General features: G+C 39.9%; 2 protein-coding genes across 4 annotated transcripts in view; one reads left to right on the top strand and one right to left on the bottom strand.

The window, feature by feature from the left end:
* The window catches only part of mtor (mechanistic target of rapamycin kinase), a 319,886-nt gene that overhangs the window by 141,998 nt on the left and 156,483 nt on the right, over positions 1-21,405 (bottom strand). The window lies entirely within an intron of this gene.
* On the top strand, positions 422-10,832 carry LOC140718214 (angiopoietin-related protein 7-like). The gene is made up of 5 exons (XM_073031669.1): positions 422-1,062; positions 6,430-6,530; positions 8,461-8,655; positions 8,870-9,068; positions 9,326-10,832. The coding sequence occupies exons 1-5, from the start codon at positions 693-695 to the stop codon at positions 9,493-9,495; spliced, it is 1,035 nt and encodes a 344-aa protein (XP_072887770.1). The 5' UTR covers positions 422-692; the 3' UTR covers positions 9,496-10,832.

The following is a 21,405-nucleotide window of genomic DNA, read 5'->3' on the forward strand; positions in this document are numbered from 1 at the left end:
AAAAATTATTTGGTTGTGTTTTGGTACTAAGTTTAGAAGAAATGTTTTCTGTATATTAGCTTTTATAGTTAAAATATCACTGAAGCCCAATTAAATTTGTAATTATTATGCTACTGCATACAGTTTTGGAACTTTCCCAAATATTGTGATTAATATCTTAACTCACCACATATTAACAACAAGTAAGTAAAACTATGCATAGTTTGGGGGTTTTTAACCTCCCTCTCCCAGCCCTAGTAATCTGATATCAGAAAAATCAACAGTGCTGGGAGGCCTTCCCTTGCCAAAACTTAAACAAAAGACAGTTCCTCCAGCTCACATTCCTGTCAGCACTTTAAGATGGATGAGGCGGAGCCTATCACGCACGCAATGAGTAGGAGGAGCACATATATTAGATATTTAAGATGCAGCCTTTAGATTGTCTCAAGACTGGTTACATTTTCTGAAGAGGACACTGCAGGAGAACTGATAATTCAAGGAAATTTACACTCACTGAATGAAACGTGGACAAGAGCAACATTTTTAGAAGCCCTACAAGCCTGCCCTTTAAAGCACTCTGATCAAGCAGCTGAACAGAGCATCGGTACATTTGATACTGTGCTGTAAAGTTTTGGCAAAAGTCATCAAACAGTGGCAAGTGTTTTGCTCCCCAAAGATAAACAGTAGTTTAATCTCAAAAAGTGCCAGACAAAATGTTCCTTTGGTTCTTCTCATTAATTTTTCTGCTCTCCAACTTTCCCCCATGCACCAGCCGGGTTCAGAAAGCACCCCGGAGAAGGGGGGCTGCAGGAGGGGCAAACCTTTCCAAGCTCGTCACCTGCTGCGATGAGCTGAAAGAAGTGAAGATTCAGGTGGTGAATCTGACAGGCCTTCTGACCGAACTAAGTAGGAAACAGGAGACGGACTGGATAAATGTTGTCATGCAGATGATGGAAGTAGAGAATAGCTGTCGTCAGATTGAATCCCGCATTACAGAAGCTGAAGGGAAATACTCCGAAGTGAACAACCGGATCGACATTATTCAGCTTCAGGCTGCTCAAACAGTTACACAGACATCGGCAGGTAAGGGGGGGGAACATCTGGAAAGGAAATGTTACTTAAAACACATGGATTGTTTCACTAGATTTACAGAAAGCCAATCACGACATTTTAAATGGTGAAACAATTGGTAACCAGTCTTATTGGTCAAACGTGAACAACTTAGATTTATATATTGACATTAATCTATAGTAAAATATTCCAAGACACTTAAACTGATCATTAAGAAAACGCAACAAATGAAAACCACATGTCCAATTAGCCAAGTCCAATCGTATAAGATTGACTGGGAATTTTCAATTTTCTTGATCTAAACCCTGATCAAAATCATAAATAATTCAAAAATTTGCAGCAATGTTAATGTAAAACGAAAACAATCAGGAATTTTTATTGAAATGAAAACTACAATCACCGTTCTCCAAGACACTGCAGTCCTCACCCCAGATACATTTACCAAACCCTCTTAAGTTAATAGTGTTACATTAATGTATTCCTTGAAATTATCTGATTCAATTTAGCTTCTAAATGGAGTGGAGAATCTGTACTGTGGATTCATTTACGTATTGTCAACTTTCATGAGTAGGCAGACAAAGTAGCTTCTTCAAGGGAATTGATTATGGGCAATATACTTAACTGCAACTGTACAGAGGTGAAATAGCTCAAGGTAACTGTGCTAGACCATGGTTAGAGTTCAATGTGCCTTTGAGCACCAGACCATATGCACTAATATAACCAGAAACACACATCCAAAACAATCAATTTTCTGTCATAACATAGACTTAAATGCTGAAGTCATTTATATTATTCTGATTAATTGTTTTAAGCAACTTCAATTAAAAGGATGGGTGGATATATAATTATATATTTATTTACCTTTTATAAGGCTTAACAGTGCCTTGCAAGATTCATAATAAACTCCAAAAGAAATTTCTATCATGGATGAAATCTAAATCTAAATTTAGACTGCAGGCCTTGACCCTGTGTGCTTAACAATATTACCCTGAATACGAACTAGGATTGTACCAGGGATATGAGGGTATAAGGATTGTTCTTCTTTTCACTCACTTGAAAAACTTTGAAAGAGAAAAGTAAGTTCAAAAACATTTGATGAAATATTGTCAAGCAGCAAATTTCTGAGGATTTTGAAACTATGTAGTAACAGAAGTGCTTGTGTTCCAGCCTTGAAGCACAAACACTACAGGTTTAATACAACTCAGAATTGCAGCGGGCAGGCTAGTGATGAGGGATTACTGGCTTAACACCATTAGATGTATTTGACATTAGTACCTTTCAGTCAGAGTTCAGGAATGGTACAATCTATGCCTTTGGGGATAGAAAGCTGCCCACTGTTGAACACATGAAATGCACTTTAAAGTACCATGTGAATATTTTACCGTACTTCACTTCTGAAGCTTGGTTCTACTGAAGACAAGTAGTGCAAATAACAGAAGACAAGAGTTCTAGCCCAGTGTTGGATGGAATTCTTTCAGACAGCTGATCTAATCATTCAAGAAATTTCTGGGGTCATATATTCTCACTAGCTGTCAAAGCAGATTATTTTCAGAATGTGACTGAGGACTTAAATAATGTACGAAAGGCTCCTGCTTTGCACTTTATCCCATGTGAACAGCCACCAGGAGGAACCTGGATATCTAAGAGGAAATCTCATAGTTTTATGATTTGTGTCTTTTTTGGAAAAAAAATCCAATTCATTACCTTCTCTCTTTTACAATAAACAGCAGAATTCAGCTTCTACTAATATGATGCATTCTGCAGTGAATAATCCCTGAATATTTAGTTCCTTGAAAGTAATATCCTTAACGTAACAATATATATTTAGATCCTAATTTCCTTAAATACACAGTGGAGGGATAATGTAAGAGCTGGGTTGTTTACACTTGGAGTTCTACCATGGATGAAGACTCATTCACTTATCTGCACCAACTCAATGTCAGTGGTGTAAAAGTATTGGCTTGGATCAGTGTTAGTATTCCACTTAGCCAAAAATCATCATCCAGCTACCACACTACATTGACAAGACAATTCCGTGCTAGCAACTGCTATATTGCCAAGAACATCATCAACATGAAGTGTCAAATTGATGCTGCATTTGTGATAGTTACTCCAAAGCAAAAGTGTTTGATCAACATCTTGGCCAACACTTCCTCTCATCCAATATGAATCTGATTGCTGTTTGTTGCTCGTTACTTTACACAAATTATCTGCTGTGTTTCCATACATGAATGATTGCATGTCAAAAGCAACCAATTGATAAAATTGAATCATCTCTTCCAGTTATTTCCACAATACCAGTTTGTAATTTGATTTTATTATTAAAATTACTTAGCCAATTTTTTAAATGATGAAAACACTTGAACAACATTGCGCTACAGAATTGTGTGTCTAATCCAGCACTGACCTGCCATCACTTAGGCAAAACATACAGTACTGTGCAAAAGTCATATATATACACACACATATGCACATACATATATCTGGAATGCCTAACACTTTGGCACAGTACTGTATGTTTTGCCTAAGTGATGGAATAAAATAGGAAGGTGGTCAGGAAACAGAAATAAGAGTACTTGGCTTTGTATCAGCTCCATGGTGTTATCAGGTGACTAGAAAGACATAACATACAATACTATGCCAAGCTTTTGACACCCTAGTTACATATATATGCCAAAGACTTTGGCACAGTACGGTACAGAAAATAAGACTTATCTTTCAGTATTAATACATAATTAATCCAGAAATAATACATCACGATTAGACCTTAGTATACTACACCAATATGAATTTGGAATTGAGTTTACCAGATTCACAAAATATACAATAAATCTGACTACAGAAAAAATATTTTAATGGTCCAGAAGAACATTAACTATGACAGTTGTTCACAGCTCTTGTGCTTGTACATTGTTCTCATTGAGACAAAATTAGCTGTTGCCAACTAGCAATGCTCTGCTGAAGCCTGCCCCTATAAAAACCCAACTGCTGGACACTTGTACATTGTTTACATTGAGACAAAATTAACTTTTGGTAAATAACTCTGCTGTACTGAACCCTGCTTCTATAAAAACCCAGCTGCAGGATTCAAATGATCAAGTTCTTCAGATATCCTCCTACAACCAAGGAAAAACTGCATGAAAAGGTATAAACTTCACATAAATACTGTACTTCTACATGCTTCAAAAGTGTACACACTATACGTCATAGACACAGAGCAGACAGAAGAATGCCGTTAATGTACACACAAGCTCCCACAAAAAGCACAATTCATTTGCCACCCAATTATCACATCTAGTAGACAGGTCCCTAGGCTCATTCCAAACTACACCCAAAATGAAAGTTAAGAATCAGGAAGCAGAGAACTACAGGCACTGGAAAACTGACGTTAACACTTGACAATCTTAACAGTACAGGCAATACAAAGAGAGAAACAAAGTTGAAATTTCAGGCTGATAATTTGACATGAAAACAATTCTAATGCAAGGTCAGATTCTTTGATTACTACTCAGGATCTAAAATTCAGATGTCCATTAAAAAATACTCATCACTTGCTATGGCCAAGAGATAGCACTACACTATTTTCTTAACATTACATTTAAAGTATGTAATACACCCTTATTGCTCCCAATTCAGTTAATGCCATTTACAAACAGACATAAAACTGGCATCATTAAAAGTGTACACAAGTAATATCAGTTGGGACAACACTAACCTTGACACTTTTTGCAGAACGACTGCAGCAGATATCTGATACTAGCCAGGGCTGCTTCACTTCTAAAGATTAACTAATTAATTTGACGCCCTGAGCACAATATAAAATGGCCAATTGCAGCCTTCTGTTACATTCTATTGAAAGTAGATTCTGATGAGTATGGACAGAAAAATGAATTAAACAAAGAATAAAACAGGAAGAATGAGTATCATAATTTGGCGAATGCAAAAGGCTCTAATTTCGGGATAATAAATGAACTTACTGGAAATAAATTTTAGATGGTAATACAACATAAAGATGTGCATAGCTCCCCCAGAAGAGGCTGGATTCCTAAAGAATGCTACATTATGTAAAAATTCATACAGCAGTAATTATAGTAAAGCTTGAACTTCCCAGGGAAAGCCAATTTCTTGCATGATAAAAAGTCATAAGCTTCTCAATCTCCTTGTAAGGATGCAGTAAATAAAATGCAAAATGAAACTTAAGTTATTCACCCAATGACTATTGTTAGCAAATGGAAGTGCACAGGTGTTTAAGTGGTTACCTCTCCCCTCCCTTCCCAACTTCGTTCATTGCAGAGAATCTTTCCTATCACCCAGTCAGAAATGCTGTTAAATGTAATGGCTTTCCTGGACCTGTGTGTAAAAGACAGTCTCCCAATGGGTTCCCAATCCTTCATTTCAGTGAATGATTCCTTAATTAAGAAACAAATTAAAGGGAAGATTTTTAATAAATGTCCATGGGCTAAATATGAAAATTACAAAGTGGCTGACATATACACTCAGTGGCCACTTTATTAGGTTCACCTGCTCGTTAATGCAAATATCCAATCAGCCAATCATGTGGCAACAACTCTATGCATGAAAGCATGAAGACGTGGCCAAGAGGGTCAGTTGTTGTTCAGACCAAACATGACAATGGGGAAGAAATGGGATCTAAGTGACTTTGTCCATGTTGGTCCCACACAGAATGGTTTGAGTATCTCAGAAATTGCTGGTCTCCTGAGATTTTCACGCACAACATTCTCTAGAGTTTACAGAAAATGGTGCAAAAAAAAACCCCTCAAAAAAATCCAGTGAGCAGCAATTTTGTGGGCAAAAATGCCTTGTTAATGAAAGAGGTCAGAGGAAAGTGGCCAGATTGGTTCAAGTTGTCAAGCAGGTGGCAGTAATTCAAATAGCCACGTATTGCAACAATGGTGTGCAGAAGAGCATCTCTGTAAGCACAACTCAACGAATCCTGAAGTGGATGGGCTGCAGCAGCAGAAGAACATAATCAAGTAGCCACTTCATTCGGCAGCCGATAAAATGGCCAATGAATGTATATACTACATTTTCTAAAGTATATTGATTCCCACAGCTAACAAATAAATTGGAGATTTAAAAGTCAGCATATTTCTCAAATTGTTTTCCTATAGCTTTATTTTGTCCAGCTTCATCGACAGCATTAGAGAATAGAACATAACAAGACTTCTAGCTTGAGTGGGCATCATAGATAAACAGATTTCTTTCAATACTGTAACATAGAAAAAGACCATACGTACAGGAACAAAGTTAGAAACACTACCAAAATTTGCCACTCCATTCAATGTAACTGCAAGTTGAAATTGTTTAAAACTCAACAGCTCTGAAGCACTAATGTAATCCTTAATCTTCTGTTTACAGATGCCTTGTATGACTGCAATACATTATACCAAAAAAATTATCGTATATCTGGTGTGTATAAACTGCCTGCAGATGAGTTCCTGGGAACTCCTGAACTAGAGGTGATGCGTTTCAAAATAAATTTCTTTTACTTTTCTTTATGTTGTCTTTTGGACATGTTTATTACTGTAGTTATATTGTCTCCAACGACCAGAACATTTATTATTTATCAGTTTTCTTCTTAGACTCCTGCAAATGGTCAATGAATAGTAAAACATTACCTCATTTTACAATACTGTTTTTAAACAGAGCAAGTTTTGCCAGAGGTTTTATGTATTTTACCTTTTAACCATTTTACCCCGGGACCTGAGGTTAAAATTCAATTACCAGTGCAGCAGGAGAGAAGCAGTGCTGGCAAAAGCTGCCTGCTCTTCAGTAATGATTTTTTTGTACACTCTGATGCTTTTTCCAAAATTAAGCACTGTAGTTAAAAATTACCATGGCTACTTTAAAACACAAGAGATTCTGGCTATCCAGAGCAGCACACATAAAATGCTGAAGGACCTCAACAGGTCAGGCAGCATCTATGAACGGGAATAAAGAGTCCACATTTTAGGTAGAGACCATTGATAGGTTCCTCCAGATTTTGTGTGTTTTAAACTTATTGAATTGATTTATAATTGTAGGAAACTATGAAACAAACTAATTGTCAGCAAAAAACAAGCACCAAAAGTTGTAGGTAACCAATAAGCCTCAGAGAATGGATAAGTTAATGTTTTAGGTGGTGTTTACAAATGAAACATTGTCTTGTCTTAACATTAAAGTCAAAGTTCAAAATAAATTTATTATCAACGTACATATATGTCACCATATACAACCCGGAGATCCATTTACTTGTGGGAATACACAGTAAATCCAAGAAACATAATAGTATCAATGAAAGACCGCATCCAACAGGACAAACAACCAAAATGCAAAAGACAACTGTGCAAATACAAAAGAAAAATAAATAATAATAATAAATAAATGTGGTGTGGCTCTCGAGGCTCTTGAACTTCCTAGTGACACCAGCCAGAAGAGAGCACAGCCTAGTTGAATGGTGGGTGTCCTTGATGATGGACACTGCTTTCCTGTGATAGCGCTCCAGGTAGATGAGCTCAATGGTGGGGAGGAATTTACCTGTGATGGACTGGGTCATATCCACTACATTTGTATGATTTTCCATTCAAGGTGTTTCCATACCAGGCCGTAATATAACCAATCAGTGTGCTCTCCACCACACATCTATAGAAGTTTGTCTAAGTTTAAGATGTCATGCCGTATCTTCGCAAACCTCTAAGGAAGGAGAGGAGATGCTCTGCTTTCTTCATAATGACACTTACGTGCTAGGCCCAAGACAGATTCTCTGAAATGATAACACCAAAGAATTTAAAATTGTTGACCCTCTCCACCTCTAACCTGATGCGAATTGGCTCAAGGACCTCCAGTTTCCTCCTTAAGTCAATAATCAGCTCCTTGGTCTTGGTGACATTGAGTGAGAAGTTGTTATTGTGGCACCACTCAGCCAGATTTTCAGTCTCCCTTCTGTATGCTAATTCATCATCACATTTGATTTGATCAATGTCTTCTGCAAATTTAAATATGGCACTGGAGTTGCACTTAGCCTCACAGACCAAAGTATAATTATCCTGACTTGACGCTATCTCGCCATCATGATCTTTTAATCTGTATCTTTTGTTTTTGCTTGACCTCTTGAATTTCCAGATTAAAAAAATACATAAAGATGAAAATATGTTCTGACAGAACTTAAAAATTGTGATAGAGATCCTGAAAGTTATTAAAACAAAACTGTATTTCTAATACACATACATAATGCATTCAATATAATGGTACCCAACACACAACCAAATCAAAATTCTCCATGTGGTATCAAAATCATGTTCGTGGGCCAGCCCAAGCTGCTGAATATGCTCAGTTTCTTAAATTAGTGAAAACCTTCATCTTCACATTCATTGATGTATGCTGCCTATTTCTATTCAAATCCTGTTGTAGGTGTACTGCAACATGGACACAGATGGTGGTGGCTGGACTGTTATACAACGTCGCAAGTCTGGTCTCAGTTCTTTTAATCGTGACTGGAAGCAATACAAAAAAGGATTTGGGAACATCCGTGGGGACTTCTGGTTGGGAAATGAGCATATCTTTCGATTAACCAGACAGCCAAGCGTCCTCAGGATTGACATGGAGGTAACTCTTTAGAATATTCTGTTATATATTTTCTCCAGATTATGACCAAATATTGCACATGAAAATTCAACTTGTAAAAAAAGAATTTATAATTTAAATGTTTTTGCTAAAAGAATTAAATACCTACTGTAAATGCATGCATATATAAATCAATAATGTTCTATAGTGTGCTGGTATCGGCCCATATAGCTACAAATATTTCATATCATTGCAGGATTGGGAAGGACAGACTCGTTATGCAGAATACAGCTACTTTTCAATAAGCAATGAAGTAAACAGCTATAAATTAATAATTGGAAAGTATAATGGGACAGCTGGCCGGGACTCCCTCAGGTACCACAACAACACAGCTTTCAGCACAAAGGACAAAGACAATGACAAATGTGTGGACAACTGTGTACAATTCCGTAAAGGTATGTGCCAATCGTTAAACAAAAGAAACAAGATGTCATCTTGCACTGGACTAATTTGTGCCAATTTCAAATGCTGTATTGATACCTATTTAATTACACAAGGTAAAACAAAAAGTGTACAAAATATGCAGGCAATACGTGAAATGGGAACAAGAATGAAATCTTATTCTCACATCAATTTTAAATGTAATTGAAATACATTAACAATTCAGAACTTTCACAATATACTTAATAGTTTGGAATTCTTTTAACTGCAGGTGGCTATTGGTACAACTGTTGCACAGATTCCAATCTGAATGGAGTCTACTATCGTCAAGGGCAGCACACCTACCACTCTGATGGCATTACATGGTACGGCTGGCATGGTTCAAGTTACTCACTTAAGTACGTTGAAATGAAGATTCGCCCACAAAACTTCAGACCCTAAAGGCAACAACGTGTCTGTGACTTCAGTAATGAGAAAGTTAACAGTTACTGTTTATTGAAGGATCTTTCTATGCAGAATTTTGGCTATCTTTCCAAGCAATTCTTTGTCCCTCTAATAATTACTCATAAACAGTCAAAAATCCAAAGAGTCTTAATATAATGATGAAAAGTAGAAGAACCCGCAACATATTTTGCAAATTAAGTGTATATATTTTCAAATATGACTACACTAATGACGCTGTAGTCTTCAGTAGAATAAAAGGACACAAAAAGCACAAGAATTTATTTCACAATCAGGAAAATAGCTATGCTGCTTTTTTAAAAAAGATTCAAAATTATCTTAGTCTTTTTCCCCCAATAGTATACATCAACAACATGAAATACTTTGTTCTGCCTCTCCTGCAACCCAAACTCACATGTACACATCAACTGACAACTGTTTCAGTCGTGTTTTATGAGAAGTTATTTTATAGAAGCATTTTAGTCTTTTGTATCAATTAGTTCATCAAGTTTGAACTAGGCAAGATATTTACTCTTTTAAAGATGATCTATAAATGCAAGTTGTTATTGTTGTTTTTGGTGGGGATTGAACTGACCAAATGCTACTCCATTTCTTCTATTTGCTGAATCAAACTTGCATCAGAAAACTAATATTCTGAAAGTTCCAATTGAAGAAGTGTCTATTTGGCATGTTCATGAAGAAGCCATATGTAACAATAAAATGCAGTTCTTAAAACTAGTTTTAATTTCCTAAAAAGTAATACTAGGTGGTGAAACCAGTTGTTATTTTATTAGTAGTTTATTTTCTTCATGATATACTGTAGTTATTTCTTGAGACGAGACATATATAGCTGTGTGTGCATAAACACTTAAATAACTTCACTAGATAATCCCTATTCCTCTATTTCTCAAATTGCCAACATCTGTACAAGAATATAATTAAGCCTATAGAATTCCGATGATCAAAATCATCACATGCTCTGAGATCCACTTCCTTCCTACCTGGTCCATTTACATATGCTCTTCCCAGTTTGATGTCAACACAGAGACAAGCTCACCACCACATTCTTGGTTTCTTGGGAAACAGATCTACAACCGGAGGAAACTGCGGTTGGATCGGGGAGATGCAATTGGAATCTAAATATATGGGAAAGAGGGTGGGGCAAGAATTCCCTTCAAATTAATTTTTATGACCAGTATTTGCACAGTTTTTGTAACTTCTAACCTTCCTTTCTACAGCTTATGTAGTCAAAAAAGTGAAAGAATCTATAAATTAACAACCTCATGCCTATTTCACTATTCAAATAAACCATAATACTTTGTTTGTATTTCTATAAATGGAACTGAATAAGCTGTCCGAATAACAGCAATGCGTTTGAATCTGAGCTGCTCTGAAGGGAATAAACCTAGTGAACCAACTTGTATCAGCCTAGACACCAACAAGGCAAAGATACTTTAAGCCCCTCCTCCCATTCATCTGCCAATGTCCTCTTCACAAACACCTGGCAACTGTACATAAGCCCAGACCACTGTCTACAGGAGGGTTTCTCATCCGGGGTTCTATAGAGTTCTATAGAGGGTCCTGACGAAGGGTCTCGGCCTGAAACGTCGACAGCGCTTCTCCCTATAGATGCTGCCTGGCCTGCTGTGTTCCACCAGCATTTTGTGTGTGTTGTTGTCTATAAAACAGTCAATTTCCTGGGGGGGGGGCGGGGGGAGAGACACCACTCCAGGAAACTCCCCACTGTACCCATTGTGAATGCATGCTCCCTCTCCAAGGACAGCTGGCCACGAACGTATCCTCCGAAGAGGGGCAGGCAGTCAGCCCTGGCAGAGCCCTCGACTGTCTGCCACCTTTACCCATGAATGAACATTTTTGGCAGACCTAGGAGCAAGCCCACCAATAGATCCTGCTCACCACCCACCCCCTTCCACACTGGGTGCCAGTAAATAAGGAGCACGGGGCTGAAGCGCAACCACAATCTGAGCAGCAGCCACTTCAGAAACTCAAGTAGGGGCTGCAACCTCACACTCCGCATATGGGTGGTACACTGACGTCACAGAATGGACAGGTGGACAGGGTGTCAGTGAACCTGCTGCACTGTACAGTCGGCCCTCCTTATGCATGGATTCAACCAACCGCGGATCGGAAAAACCTGAAAGTTGAGCATTGATCGCCTCGCGTCTCGATCGTTCGCTACTTGTGTTGTGAGCGAGAGGAAGGAGTTTAAGGCTATTAAGGGATGGCTGGCTAGCTACATAAAGTGCTACAGCCTCAGAACTTAAAGATCACGGGAGAATCGGGATCGGCTGATGCCGAGGTGGCATCAGTGTTCCCAGAAGAGCTACGATGGTTGCCTCTGTACTGAACATGTACAGACTTTTTTTTCTTGTCATTATTCCCTAAACAATACAGTATAACATCTACTTACATGGCATTTACATTGTATTAGGAATTAGAAGTAATCCAGAGATGATTTAAAGTATACAGGAGGATGTGCATAGGTTATATGCAAATACTATGCCATTTTCTATAAGCATCCGCGTTTTTTGGCATCCATGGGGGGTCCCGGAACCAAACCCCCGCGGATAAGGAGTGCCGACTGTACTGCTCTATGCAACACCTTCCACCGCAGGTCCCCAATGCACAGGGAACAGCTTTCCACTGGGGACCTCCTCTGCTGACAGTTGGTAAAACAGGGCACCAAGGTGAGTCTGGTTGGCAAACAAAGGCAATTAAGTGAAAGGTATGCAAGGGCAACCTGTACAAGAGCGTCACCGAAGGACACGGTGGGTGTTCGGAGGCCTGGGTCCGACAAACACTTCCGGCCCATCAGGTGGAGGTGCAGCCGGAACCCCTCCACTTCCCTTGACATGGGTAGCAGTCCCCCTCACAGATAGAGCACCATCCCCCACCAGTGCAGGGGCACCCTGTTGAGACGGGACTAGACCCCAAATCCTCAACAGCTCTAGTTAAACGCAAGGCAGTTCCCTCAGAGTGCACGGCTGGTGCTGTCCGCTGGAAGCCCCATGCATGCTGCAGGCAGTGCTCCCGGTGGAGGAAGTGCATCACCTGTGCATGCCGTCTCAGAGGGTGGTCGCTACACAGGTATATCTGCAGGGTAAGGGCCACCAGCTGGGTGCTCATGCACAACAATGACTGACCGGCCTCCTCAACCAGAAGACTCAGGACCACAGCAGAGACCCAATGCCTCCTGTTGCCCCAGACAAAGTCCACCTGCCTCTTCTGGGTCCTGAAGACAAAAGCAGTGGGTGGAACTAAAGTCATCAGCCAGTACCATATCTTTACAATGAAAGTTACTTATCAATGGGTTTTTCTTGGACTGGTGATCCAAGTTGTCCTGTTCCATTGTGCCTAGTCTGTGGCAAACAACTTACAAATGTACCAATGGCTCCAGCAAAACTGAAGACAAATCACAGCCATATGACACGTAAAAGGGCTGATTATTTTAAACATCTATTGGAATCTCAAAACAAACAGAGTAAAGCTTTTGAAGTTAAAGTCACAGTCAGTAAAAGGACAGGAAGCAAGCTATTTAGTAGCTTTAAGACCAGTTCACTCAAGAATGTTTTTAAAACTGTGAAAACCTGGACAAAAAGCACAGCAATCTCCTGCTACATACAGAAATCCAATGGCTTAGCAGAGGAAGTGTTCTCCACAGGGTGTTTGAGCAGAAAGCTGAATTACAGGAGTACTTTCAAGATAACAGTAGGCCAAATTTTGCTAAGTTCTTTGAAGATGAAGAATGGCTGCAGAAACTAGCCTATTTAACAGTCATTTTTCATCATATGAACCAGTTGAACAAGTCTCTACAAGGCCCTGGAGAAAATGTTTTGATTTCAAGTAACAAGATTCTTGGATTTAAAAGGAAACTGAAACTTTGGAAAAATTATGCTGCAAAAGGAAATTCTGAAATGTTTCCACTGCTGCTTGGGCTTGAGAGTGAGGAAGGAAATCAGAAAGTCTTATTGAAAACCATCTGGAAGAACCGAAGAACAAAATTGTATGATTGGGTGAGGGACCCCTTCTCTGAATCTTCTGCTTAGCCTGAGAAATTGACTTTGAGAGGAGTGGAAGAACTTCATGAGTTGCCCTCTGAGCATGCACTCAAGTCGATTTACTGAACTGCCCCTGGACAACTTCTGGATTTCTGTGAAACAAGAGTATCCTACCATTCACTGGAAAACAATGACCATTTTGCTGCAATTTTCAGCTTCTTACATGTGTGAACAAGCTTCTTCTTGATTAACAAGCATCAAAAGCAAGGATAGAAATTGTCTCATTTCAGTTGAAGGTGAAATCTGTATATGCTTATCTTAAGTTTGACACAGTTTTTAAAATTTATGAAAGGGAAAGAAAGGGCAATCTCAAGAAGGGTAAACTAAGCTTAACTATCTTGTTTTTTTTTTCCAAGAAAGCTTGGCTAAAAATTCATTCTCTACTCAAAAGAGCACTGACAATTCTTTTTGGATTATTTTAACTACAACCTACTGAACACGCTAACATACCATGAGCTCTAGATATTATATTCAGGGGTAATTATATAATTTTTATGCACGGGTTCCCTGAAGATGCATTAAAAATAGCGAGGTTCAGAAAAATCTGTGGGTCTGTATGGCAAGCTTCAATGTCAATCATCAGAACTGGCTTGGTCGCACCACCACTGACTAAATTCTGAAGGACTGCTGGCAGATTTAGTCTGTGACACAGTGACAAACTAGCAGTTGGATGCACACATTTCCCCTTGCTTTTAAATCAGTCTACTTATGTCTGGTGCATTTGTGGACAAGAGCATTGGCAGGAATGACCACCAAACTGGTTTTGTGGAAACAAATGCCCACATTCACACCTTCCATTCAGCAGCAATGGAAATGAATGTAATGTGATCATATGGTCTTGCATATTCCTTACTCCATCATTAGGTTAGAATGAACCCTGGTGCAATGAGAAGGGAAAAAAGGCATGACAGGAGTTAACCATCTTCATGAAAGTGAAATACATCATGCTAAATGGTAGGGCAAAGAAAGAAGCAAACAAACTCACAAGTAATGGAGCAGATAAAAGTTCTGTGGTCTTTTTGCAAATCTGAAGTCCCATGTGTATAATGCACCTTTTCTTTGTTCTGAGATCCCTGGTCTTTAGCTAAGTTACTTCATATAAAGTAATTCCAAGCAGTATGAAATACATAAAATCCAAAGGGGCATGACATGGAACATTAAGACATTCCATGAGCTGTAGATTCTCGAGATAAGGGACTGGTCATTTAAAACTAATATATGTAAAAATATCTCCTCACAGAGAAAGGCAAACCTCTGGAATTCTTTACTCCTAAGAGTTGCAGACACTAGCTCACCAGAAGTATCTAACGTGCAGAAGATATTTTGTTTTGACAGGCTATGACAGTGTGGCACAGAGAAGGAGATGAAGATCAGATATGAGCTTACTGAACAGTGAGATAAGCCGGGGGCATAAGGTGGCCTACACCTACTCTCTTGTATGAATTTAGTTAACATCAAGGGGAAAACACTAGTGATAAGAGCTGCACCTTTTACAAGGAAAAATATTTGTGGATGTCGGAGGTCAATTATCCCAGATGTGGATATCCCTGCAGGAGTTCTTTGGGGTGGCATCCAAGGCTCAAACATCAACCATGTTAATGACTTCCTTCCATCACCAAGTTTAAAAATAGGGATGTTAACCGATTGGCAACTCCTCAGGAAATGAAGCAGCCCACTGTGCAGCAGAGCACTGACAGTATTCAGGCATGTGCTGATATAAGGCAAATAACGCTGATGTCGTAAAAACACCAGGCAATAACCAGCTCCATCGTGAGGGAGTCCAAATACTTGCGCTGGGCTGAATCATAGCCAAGTCTCTTATCATCACCTGTACTCTTACCAACTGCAAACTATTCAGCACTAGACTTGTATAAGAATAGAGCAGAGACTGAGCTTCCTGTGACAAGTGAAGTACTAATACCTTTTCAGCATCCATACAACGCAAGTCAGAGCATAATAGAAATCCAAAACCTTCCATGATGAGAGCTGCTTCAAGTTTATCTGCACCCTGCCCACTATCCTCATTTCCTACACTACAGGTGCAACTTAGCTGCGGTGTTTACAATCTATAAAGTACAGTTAACTTGCAAACCCCTGACTTCTACCATCAAAAAAGTTAAGTGCTATAGATGCAAAGGAACACTATCATCTCCAACTGGCAAAACATCCTTTACCCAGAAAGACTACAGCAGCTCAAGAAGATGATTCAGCACCACTTTCTGAAGGCTAAGCTAGAATTGATAGCGAATGATGGTCCATCAGACCAAAAGATATAGGAGCAAAATTAGGTCATTCAGCCCATCGAGTAGCTCCACTATTCCATCATCGCTGATTCCAGATCCCACTCAACCCCATACACCTGTCTTCTCACCATATCCTTTGATGCCCTGACCGATCAGGAAATGATCAACTTTCACCTTAAATATATGCACGGACTTTTCCTCCACCGCAGTCTATGGCACAGCATTCCACAGATTTACTTCTCTCTGGCGAAAAAATTCCTCCTACCTCTGTTCTAAAGGGTCGCCCCTCAATTTTGAGGCTCTGCCCTCCAGTTCTGGCAATGCACACATCTCAAAATAGGAATGAATGTTTAAAATAAAGATTACTGTATACACATACACAGGAAGCTTAGCATCTGCATCTATTTCATAATTCTGCAACAATTTCATAAAGCAGTATTACTGGCTGCCAAGGAACAACCTAGTTAGAGAATGCTAACTCAGACTTGGCTCACTTTAGCCAGAAAGGGGTGAATCTGTAGCACAGGTTGCCAGAGGCAGCTGTGGCCACCATCTTTATGTACATTTGAGGCAGAGGTTGATAAATTCTTGATAGGTCAGGGCATGAAGGGATACAGGGAGAAGGCAGGAGATTGGGGCTGAGAGGGAAAATGGATCAGCCATGATGAAATAGCAGAGTACACTTGATGGGCCGAATCATCTAATTCTACTTCTATGTCTTATGGTCGGATAAATGGTCTATTGCTTTAGAGTTTTTACTGCTGGCTTGTTAATATTCAATAAGCAGACTATCAGAAAATAGACTGCAAAGGAAAGTAATAAATTTTATAACATTTTTATTGCTGATCTCAATGGATCTTCTTTTAAACCCGGAACATGCTCAAATTTACTGCAAGCATTGAAATTATACTAATTATGCTAATTGAGTCATGATGGGCATTCATTCTACCATGTGGAGTCAGAAATACCTTCTTGACCAACTTCCCAAGTAGGACCTCAGCAAAGGCCTTGCTAAAGTTCATATAGACAACATTCACGACCTTGCCTGCATCAACTTTCCAGGTAACTTCCTCAGAAAACTATCAGATTCGTCAGACACAATCTATCACACACAAAGCCATGTTGACTACCTCAAATTAGTCCGTCTATCCAAATAGAGATACATCCAGTCCCTTAGAATACCTTCTAAGTACCTACCCACTACTGATATCAGGCTCACCAGCCTATAAATTCCTGGGTTATTCTTAGAACCTTTCTTAAACAATGGAACAACATTAGCTATCCTCCAATCCTCCAGCACCTCATCCATGGGCAAGAACGTTTTAAGTATCTCTGTTATGGCCACAGCAATTTCTGCAGTTCCGTCTCCCAAGGAACACCTTGTCAGCTCTTGGAGAAATTATCTACCCTAATTTGCCTGAAGACAGCAAACACCTCCTCCTTTGTAAACTGTATAGGGCCCATGACCTCACTGCTTCTTTGCCTCACTATGAGAGACTCTGTGTCTGAGTAAATACAGACACAAAAAATCTATTTATGATCTCCCCCATCTCTTCTGGCTCCATGCATAGATGACCAGCTATCTTCCAGAGGACCAATTTTGTCCCTTACTGTCCTGTTACTCTTAACATATCTGTAGAAGGCCTTGAGATTCTCCTTCAGCTTGTCTGCTAAAGCAACCCCCATGCCTTCTTGTAGCTCTCCTGATTTCCTTCTTAAGTGTTCTCTTGCATTTCTTATTCTCAAGTACTTCATTTGCTCCTTCTTTTTCTTTCTTTCTTTTTCTTAACCAGGGTTAACAAAGTTCCCTAAACCTGTTATCTTTGCCTATCATTCTGACAGGAATATACAAAAGTTCACTTTTTCACCTCTAACAAATCACCTCTCAACTGCTTTACTCCAAAGAGATAAATAAGCCAGAGCTCGCTCACCCAATACTCGTAAGACATGCTGTGTAATCCAGGCAGCATTCTGGTAGATGTCCTCCACACCTTCTCTAAAGCTTCCACATCCTTTCTGTACCGAGGTGACCAGAATTAAACACAATATGCTGAGTGTGGTCTAACCAGAGCATGACAGAGCTACAACATTATCTTGCAGCTCTTGAACCGAAATCCCCAACTAATAAATGCCAAGACGCCATACACCTTCTTAACCACCCTATCAACTCATGCTGGAACCTGAAGGATATCTGGAAATGAAGCCCAAGATCCCTTTGTTACTTTATCAATTAATTCAATCAGACCTGTGAGACATGACCTGGCCCTCGCAAAGCCATTTTGACTATGCTTCTCCAAATGCATGCAAATCCTGTCTCTAAGAATTGTCTCTGATAGATTGCTTATCACTGATAGAAGACTCACCGGTTTATGATATCCAGGGTTACCAAACAAAGGAATAACATTTGCAATCGTCCAGCCATCTGGTACTATTTCAGTGGCCACTGAGGACCTCCCCTACTTGCTCTCATAAATCTATTCCTAAGCTCCTTCCTAGCCACTTTGCAAATTTCAAGAGACCTTAAGTACATTTTGTTCTTCCTCTTGACTAGATGTTCCACATATCTTGTCACACATGGATCATTCCCCCTACCATCCTTTCCCTGCCTCAATGAGACAAACCCTCTGTTGCTATTGGGGGGGCCTATAGAATACTCCCAATGGAGTATTTGCTCCCTTCCTGCCCGTTTCTTACTTCCACCCACACTGACTCAGCAGAAGATCCCTCCAAAAATTCCTCCTTGTATGCAGCTGTGATACTATTCATGATTTCCATGCTACTCTCCCACCTCATTTACCTCCCTCTTGGTCCCTTCTGAAACATTAAAACCCAGGAACATCCAGCAGCCGTTTCTGGCCTTGTGACAAACAAGTATCTATAATGGCCACAATATTACAGCTCTATGCAGTAACCCATATTCTCAGTTCATCACCACAGTTCTGAATCTATGAATTCATTGCCACAAATGGTTGTGAAGGGTATGTCAATAGGTATATATAAAAAAGAGGTTGATAGTTTCTTGATCAGTCAGTGTGTAAAGGGTTACTGGAAGACTGCAGGAGAATGGGGTTGAGAGGGATTATAAACCAGCCAAAATTCATGGGCTGAGTGCTCTAATTATGCTCCATTGTCTTATGGTCATCCAACTAACTGCAATTATGAGCTTTCCACTGCTTATCCTTCCTCACAGTCTCTCTTCAGGTTGCATATATCTTTACACCAATTGTCCCATTCTCTGAGCTATAACTCTGGCCAACTCCCATCTCCCTGCCCAACTAATTAAAACTTCCCAACAGCTCTAGCAAACCTGCCTGCCAGGATATTGGTCACCCTCAAATTAAGGTCTAATCTGTCCCTTTTTACAGGTGATACCTTCCCCATTGAGATCCCAATGATTCATAAATCAAAACCCTGTCCCCTACATCAATTCTTCAACCATATCTTCATCTACCGAATCATCCTATTATAGGCAGCAATCCAGAGACTGCCACTTTTAAGGTCCTGCTTTTCAGCTTCCTACCTATCTCCCTATGTTCTCACTTCATTCTCCCTATATAACCACCACCACTTTCTACTTCTCCCTCCTTCCCTTCACACCTTATATTTATATGACTGTGAAGCCAAGTACAGCTCCAAAGCCAAACTTTAGTTTGCTGATTGATGACAGCACTGGTTTTTGGCCGAATCAAAGGTGGTGACGAATCGTCACATAGGAGGGAGACTGAAAATCTAGTTGTACTGTACCACAACATCAACCTCTCAATATCAGCAAAACCAAAGACCTGGTTATTGACTACAAGAGGAAGAAACCAGAGATCCATGAGCCAATCTTCATTAGGGGATTGGAGGGGGAGAGGTCAATAACTTTAAATTCCTTGGTGTTATCATTTCAGAGGATCTGCCCTGAGACCAGCATGTAAATGCCATTACAAAGAAGGCATGGTTGCACTCAAATTTCCTGTGCTTGTGCTGATTTACCACGTCACCTAAAACTTTGACAAATGTCTATTGATATAGTTTGGAGAGTATCCTGACTGCTGATATCACAGCTTAATATGAAAACACCAATGCTCAATAATGGAAAAGCCTACAAAGAGAGGTGGATACAATCCAGTCCATCACAGGAAAAGCCCACCCCACCAATGAAGCACAACTCCAAGGAGTGCTGCCACAAGAAAGCAGTATCCATCATCAAGGATGCTGCCATCCAGGCCACTTGCTCTTCTTGTTACTATAATTAGGCAGGAAGTGTAGCAGCCTCAGGTTCCAACACCACCAGGTTCAGGAGGTTATTACCCTACAACCAATAGGATCCTGAACTAGCATGGATAACTTCATTCACCTCAACTATGAGCTGATTCCACAATCTGCAGACTCACTTTCAAGGACACTATAATTCACGTTCTCAGCATTATTTATTTGTTTATGTATTTCATTACTAGGATTTGTTTTATTCTTGTATTTGCAGTTTGCTTTCTTTTGCACATTGGTTGGTTGTAAGTCTGTGTATAATTTTTCATCAATTCTGTTGTATTTCTTTGCTCAACTGTGAACACCTGTAAGAAAATAAATTTCAAGGTAACAAATTGTGGCATATACATACTTTGAGAATAAATTTACTTTGAAGCCACTTGAATTTGCTTCTAAGACACCAAGTCAATGTCAGTGCTATGGCTTTCCTCTGCTAGTTCACATTCCACCCACCCCCCTCAACAGTATCCAAAGCTGTAATTGAGGGAATCGGCCACTGGGGTATCCTTCACAGGCTGCTTATCCCCTCCATCCCACTCTTGATGACCACCCAATTACTTGAGTCTTGCACTTCACGTGTAACAACCTTCTGTCAATCAACCCTCAGCTTCCCAAGAGTTCATCAGCTCCAGTTCCATATCACTTTTTTCAAGTTGCAGCTGAATGTACTTTTTGCAGGTGTAGTCCTCAGAAATACTGCAGTTTTAAATTCATTGCAAAATAATTTTGCAAGACAATGCTCATGTTAACATTTTAGCAATCGGCCACTAACACATGGTAATATTAAAACTGGGAGTTGGTTCCAAAGACTTTGGTAACGATAATAATTGAAACACCCTAAGAACTTAGTCAATAGATAATTGGATAAAGTACGAGATGAAATGCCTTGAGTAAGTTCAGGTTCGGAATTCTGGAGCAGGAAGCTGACAGGAAATATTCCAAATGACCTAATAAGATGGCACCGGTAACTGGTGACTCTGTGCGTGCTCTGCCGAGCAAACTGCCCTCTACTCTATCCTATACCCAAGAAACCCTTCTAAACCTTGAATTTGCTACATCTAGCAAGATCAACAACACCCTGGCGAAGTTACTGACCCAGCTGGAGATCATCGACGTGCCAGAATTGCTTCAACTCCAGACCGTACCTGGACTTGATTGTTGAGGCCTGGTCTGAGGTCCACCACATTCCTGGAGACCCGTGGCCTGCTATCGTGTCGGAGCGCCTGGAGACATGGCCCATTCCGACCAGCACCTCTCCGAAGCACACGACCACACAGAAGTCTCGTTGGTGGCTATTCACAGCTGCCTGAAGTGAGGTCTCCGCTGCCGACCTCGGA

This window comes from Hemitrygon akajei, chromosome 29, assembly GCF_048418815.1.
Source record: "Hemitrygon akajei chromosome 29, sHemAka1.3, whole genome shotgun sequence".
In the NCBI taxonomy this organism is placed as follows: Eukaryota; Metazoa; Chordata; class Chondrichthyes; order Myliobatiformes; family Dasyatidae; genus Hemitrygon; species Hemitrygon akajei.